Here is a 6,217-nt window from a genome sequence, read left to right as displayed (position 1 = left end):
TTTCTATACTCTACACAATTAGAAATATAAATAATTAAATCATGAGTAGAGTCCTACCTATGTTCAAAAACATCAGAAAATCATATCTGTTTATTTGTTGAACCAGTTCCGTCTCTACTAGAATTCTCACTACATAAATTGCCTAAAATCTAGGGAAGCTTAACCGCTCATTCAACTTGAAATTTTAGGTTTATTGGACTTCTATTTGACTGCAAAATGCTACCTTTAGTAATTAATTAAGTTTCTCTCTTTAAAAACCCATCATCACCTTCTACCACCCTCATTTTTCCAAAACCGTCAAAATTTCTTTCACTCTCAATTGTTCTCTCTTCCAAAAGCCAAACTCACAAATTCTCTCACGAAATCAGTCACTATGTCAAACTCTCAAGATAACCCAGGTGCTCCTCCACAACCTACCTCTTCTGATTCCTCCATACCTCCTCAACCCAGTACAACCCCCAGCCTAGGAGGAGATGTGTTAAGATGCTCGCTCGTAAAACTGTAGCTAGAGGTGCACTGTCAAAAAGATTGAATGCACAATTGAAGGCTAGCCAAGCCCAAGAATCTGAACACTCAGACAATTCCTTCAAGTCTGCAAGTGAGGGGGAAGGAACTGGGTCTTCTGATTATGAGAAGATTCAGAGTTCCCCTTCTAAGGTACGTTCCGTTTTGGTTCAAAGTGTAGAAAATAGGTTTGTTCTTGTTGGGTCTGTTAGAAATGTGGAAATGCCTGAGTCGAGAAGGAGAGGAGGTAAAAATGAAAAAGAAAAAGAGAGTGAGGGTGCAAGCTGTCATGTGAGGGGAACAGGGATAGAAGTGGTTGATTCGCTACCCACCTTTGAGATGGTTAAACCAGCAATCTGTGGGACTGAGGATGAAATTGTAGGAGAAAGTGGCAAGAAAACAGGGGGAAGTGGATTAGGGGAGGCTGCTGAGGGTTTGGTAAATTTATTTCTCATGTGGATGAACCTGGTTCATCTATTGAAGAAACCCTAGCAGACCTTCTGAAGAAAGTAGGTGCAAGTTATAATCCCAAGAAAGGAGAACACCAATACCTAAGGTTCCCAGCACTACAAAGAATACCAAGAAAAGAAAGGCTAATTACCCAACAACTGCTGAAATTCCCTTGCCAAAGGGAAGAGCAACAAGAAGTATGGTGAAACAGAGTGAGAGTGAATTACAAAAGGCTTTGGCTGAAAGCAAGAAGAAGAGGATGGATAAAAGAAAAGCTAAGGTTGTAGAGTCCTCTGCGGCTATTGATGTTGAGGAGATTGAACAGGTCCATCAGGAGGAACATACAACTGTGGAGGTTCAGACCCCCAAGCCCAAAAAGACCAAGACTTCTTCCAAGAAGTCTTCAACTGTGTTTGAGACTACTGAACCTTCATTGGTCAAGAGGATAAGGTCTACAATGAAAAACAAACAAATTAGAATTACTGAGGAGGAGGAATGGAGTGGTGAAGAAGAGAGTGAATCTAATGATGAACAAGACAAACTGGCCAAGTTTGGCAAGAGAAAAATCTTGAAGGGTAGACTTCTGAAGGATTTGGTGGAACCAGGGATGGTTTGATTGATTGATGCTTTAGTTGCTCAGGGATGGAAGGACATGGTCCTTCAGTTGGATGGTAGGTTGGCTAGGAATGAGATCATTGAATTCATGGACAATACAGAGGTCAAGGATGGCAAAGTTACTAGCCAAGTGAAAGGGGTTCAAGTGACCTTCGATGCAGAGAAGCTGGGTGGGATTCTTAACATCCCTGTTGAGGGATATGATGACTACACAAGGCAAATATGGCCAAGTTTGGACTCCCTTCCTACTACCCTTGCAATAATTAGGAGATTCTGTGATGTCTCAAAAGTGAATGAGGCCAAAGTTGTTCATAAGAGTGAATAAAGCCACAACACAAAGTTCTATTTGAATTTGTCAACAAGTGCTTACTGCCTAGGCAGGAAAGAAGGCACATTGCTTACTATATGGACTTGGTGTTGATGGAGTGTCTTGAAAGTGGAAGGTAGATCAACTGGCCTGCATTTATTATCAAGCTACTGGACAGGGTTATCAATGGCTCCAAAGCCCATACTACTCCTTATGGGTTTATTCTGACTACTGCGCTTGATCCTTGTAAGGTGCCTCTGAAGAAGTGGGAAATGGATACAAATAATATCACTTTGGAATCAACACTTTGATTGCTTGTGACTATGAGGTCACTGCCATTCCCAATAAACCTGGTTCATCCAAGAAGACACCTATAAATAGCAAAGTCAGAGCTCTAGTGCAGGAGTGTAGGGCCAAGGATGCTGAGATAGCTAGGCTGAAGGCTCGCTTAGCAGAGGTTGAATTTGAGAGGGATGCTCTCAGAACTGAGCTCACCATGGAAAAGAAGAAGAATGATGACATTCTTCAAAATATGCGGAACCTTCTCCAAGCCCAAAACCAACCCTCTGCCTTTCCCAAGCCTTAGGACTTCTGTGATGACCCAAAAGGTCATCACTTATTTTACAAGTCAATTCTGTGTTTCGAGGCCTTAAAAACCTCTTCTTGTCTCACCTCAATTTGGATGTGCAGTTTGGGCACGTTTCCGGAAACCTTTTATGTGAAAACTAAGCAAAATAAGGAAATTGGTTTTTAAAATTGAATAAAGTTGAGTTTGGTCAACATTCATGGTACACGAACCCGAACCTATGATCTGACGGTCTCATAGGTCCGTAGTAAAATTTAGGACTTGGGCATATGCCCGGATTGAATTCTGAGGTCCCAAGCCCGAGAAATGAATTTTTTTTAAAAAATGTTTTCTGGAAAGTATAAGAGTTTTTGGAAATGAAATGATGTTTGAAATTGATGGTATCGGGCTCGTATTTTGGTTCCGGAGCCCGGTACAAGTTTGAAATAATAATTATGTTGAATCAATAAAATTTGGTAATGATCGAAATCAGTTTTGTATAAAACGGACTAAATGTTGAGAAATTGGAAATTTTGGTGTTCTTGAGTAACTCCATGATTTGGGGTTTAATTCATAGTTGTTGATGTTATTTTGATGATTTGATAGCACTAGCAAGTATGTATGATGTTTTTAGGTTAGTGTGCATGTTTGGTTTGGAGCCCCAAGGGCTTGGGTGGTTTTGGATAGGCCACGGAGTGAAATTTGACTTAGGAAAACTACTGGTGGATTGTAGGTCTGCAGGCTTCGCAATTGTGAAGCCTGGCTCACAATTGCGAGATCGCATTTGCAAAGACTGGGATGGATAGGGAACCTTTGCATTTGCGAAGCTTATGTTGCAAATGTGACCTTGACAGGCACCGCAATTGCGAACATTGTTCTCATTTGCGAAGAAAACAGAGGCAGGCCTTCCTTCGCAATTGCGAAGCTTTGGCCGTAATTGCAACTTTGCATTTGCGAACATATCATCGCAAATGCAATATCTACGCCTGTGTAAATCATAACTTAGCCGCAAATTCTTCATTTTTCAAACTTTCTAACCTAAACTCTCATGGGCGATTTCCTAAAGAAAAGTTCTTCTCCAAATCGATTGTAAGTAATTTCTAACTCATTTTCTTTAATCTCTAACATCTTTTCACATGATTTCAACTCAAAATCAAGGCTTTTCATGGGGAAAATTGGGTGTTTTAGGTAGACTTAGGATTTTTAATTTTTGGGGATTTGGACCTCGATTTGAGATCTAATTTCAAAACAAATTATATATTTGGGTTCATGGGTGAATGGGTAATCGGGTTTTGGTTTGAACCTTGGGTTTTGACCATGTGGGCCCGAGGTCAATTTTTGACTTTTTGGAGAAATCTTTATAAAACCTATTTTCATGAATTGGAATTGATTCATTTAGTATTTATTGATGTCGTTAAGTAAATTGTGGCTAGATACAAGCGAATTGGTGGTGGAAACAAGAGGTAAAACGGTAGTTGAGGCTTGAATTGTGTTCGTGGCATCGAGGTAAGTGTTTGGTCTAACCTTAGCTTGAGGGATTAGGAGTTGTGTCTTATTTGCTATGTGTTAATTGTTGAGTATGACGTATAGGAATGGCGACGAATATCTATACGTTGGTGTCAAGCATGCCCGTGAGTCTTATACTATGATTAATGTGACCTGTTTCGTATTGTTCATGGTTTATATCATGATTTCTATTATGGAACAAGGCTTGTGGAAGTATTATTGGTAATTGAAAATTGTAGAGCGTTGGCTCAAGTTGAGAATTGAATTGTGAAGTAATTGTGGGATAGAGAAGTGGTTTATGATATTGTCTCCCTTGCCGGGATGTTGTTGCTCTTGATATTGTCTCCCTTGCCGGGATGTTGTTGCTTTTGATATTATCTCCCTTTCCAGGATGTTATTATTCATGATATTGTTTCCCTTGCTGGGATATTGTTGTTATGCTTTTGTTCCCTTGCCGGGATTTTATTGCAATATTATTGATTCCCTTGCCCAAATTGCTTTGTGATTGTTGCTTGGGTGAGGAAGAGTGTAAAGCACGAAGGGTGATGTCGTGCATGATTTTGAGAGTGTTAATGCACGAAGGGTGATGCCGTGTCAATATTGTGAGGTAAAAGTATGAAGGGTGATGTTGCGCCGCACGATGTACAATATCGTTCCATGATATGAGTGATAATGCACGAAGGATAATTCTGTGCCATGATTATGTGAGGTAAAAGCACGAAGGGTGATGCCGTGCCGATTATATTGATTCTTATGGTGAGGAAGAGAGTAAAAGCACGAAGGGTGATGCCGTGCACTTGCCTTTGATTTATGATCCTTGTTGGTAATTGAAGTTTGGCATTCCTTATATTTATCTGTTATTTTTCTGTTATTACTTGATGTTCCCCGTAGCATGTTTCCTCCGCCTATCCTTAACTGTACATTTCTGTCTTTATTTTCTGTTGTGTATGATTTAACTGCACAAGTTTATTTGGTAGTCTTGTCCTATCCTCGTCACTACTTTGTTGAGGTTAGGCTAGGCACTTACCAGCAAATGGGGTCGGTTGTGTTGATACTACACTTTGTACTGTGTGCAGATCCCAGTGCTACAGCTTTTGGACCTTAGTGAGATTGCTGCTTCAGTCTATCAGGCGACCCGAGGTAGTCATCCAGGCGTCCGCAGGCCTTGACGTCTCTTTCTAACTTCCCATTTTGTTTCTTTTATGTATTTCAGAAACAGCTTTGTATTTATCTTTCAGACCCTTATTTGTAGTACTCTTAGACAGTCTGTGAAATTGTGACACCATTTTGGGTAGTTTATGTTTACGGATTTGTATCGGTTATATTTAAATTGTTACATTTCGTTCTTCTGCTTATTTAATTCATAACTGTTAAAGGATTTAAAATGGAAATGGTAAGTATTGAAAATTATTGGCTTGCCTAGATCACTAGTAGGCGCTATCACAACTCCCGAAGGTGATAAATCCAGGTCGTGACAAGTTTGTATCAGAGCTCTAGTTTGCTTAGATCTCACAATCCACGGACAAGCTTAGTAGAGTCTGAGGGATCGGTACGTAGACGTCTGTATGTATCCCCCAAAGGCTACAGACTTAGGAAAAAGTTCACATCTATTCTTTCCTGTCGTGCGACTTGATTTCTCAATGCTAATTGAATTTCCTCTCTGTTTTTTCGCAGATGGTGAGAACACATACCGCTTCATCAGCTGACCAGCAGCTCGAGCCCCCAGTAGCAGCTCTTGTGAGGGGTAGAGGTCGAGGCCATGCTAGGGCCTGAGGCAGAGGTAGGGCTCAGCCTAGAGCTCGAGCAGTAGCACCAGCGGCGGAGCCTTAGGTTGAGTTTGACGATGAGGTTCTAGCCCAGACAGTTCCAGTAGAACCAGCTCAAGTCCCAGAGGGGTTCATTGCCACCCCGGTACTTTAGGATGCTCTGGTCCGTCTAGTGGGCCTTATGGAGAATGTTTCCCAGGAAGGCTTGCTTCTTGTAGCACCAGCCGTCTCTCAGGATGGAGGAGGAGCCCAGACTCCTACTACTCACACTCCGGAGCAGATGGCTCCCCAATTTCAGTCTCCAGCAGCTAAGTCAGTTGGGGTAGTTCAGCCTGGTATTGTGGCACAGACCGGAGAGGGGCCAGCTATGTCTGTTGATGCCTTGTGGAGATTGGACAGGTTCACCAAGCTCTTCACTACTACTTTTGGTGGTACATCTTCTGAGAATCCCCAGGATTATTTGAACAGTTGCCATGAGGTTCTTCGGAACATGGGGATAGTGGA

At 41.5% G+C, this 6,217-nt stretch overlaps 1 protein-coding gene across 1 annotated transcript; it reads left to right on the top strand.

Annotated features, from left to right (window-relative positions):
- Positions 1 to 483: 483 nt before the first annotated feature.
- LOC138877496 (uncharacterized) lies at positions 484 to 1,570 on the top strand. Its single transcript, XM_070157107.1, has 2 exons — positions 484 to 942; positions 1,136 to 1,570. The coding sequence occupies exons 1-2, from the start codon at positions 484 to 486 to the stop codon at positions 1,568 to 1,570; spliced, it is 894 nt and encodes a 297-aa protein (XP_070013208.1).
- The last annotated feature ends 4,647 nt before the right edge of the window (positions 1,571 to 6,217 follow it).

This window comes from Nicotiana sylvestris, chromosome 9 (assembly GCF_000393655.2).
Source record: "Nicotiana sylvestris chromosome 9, ASM39365v2, whole genome shotgun sequence".
Lineage (NCBI taxonomy): Eukaryota > Viridiplantae > Streptophyta > Magnoliopsida > Solanales > Solanaceae > Nicotiana > Nicotiana sylvestris.
The sequence above is the reverse complement of the archived record's forward strand: the minus strand, read 5'-3'. Positions and strand labels throughout refer to the sequence as shown.

What these genes read in the sequence shown, in the direction of transcription:
- LOC138877496 (XM_070157107.1), top strand. Translation starts at nt 484, where the DNA reads ATGCTCGCTCGTAAAACTGTAGCTAGAGGTGCACTGTCAAAAAGATTG. An exon ending in GGGAGGCTGCTGAGGGTTTG is followed by an intron (nt 943 to 1,135) that starts GTAAATTTATTT and finishes CCCTTGCCAAAG; the next exon opens with GGAAGAGCAACAAGAAGTAT.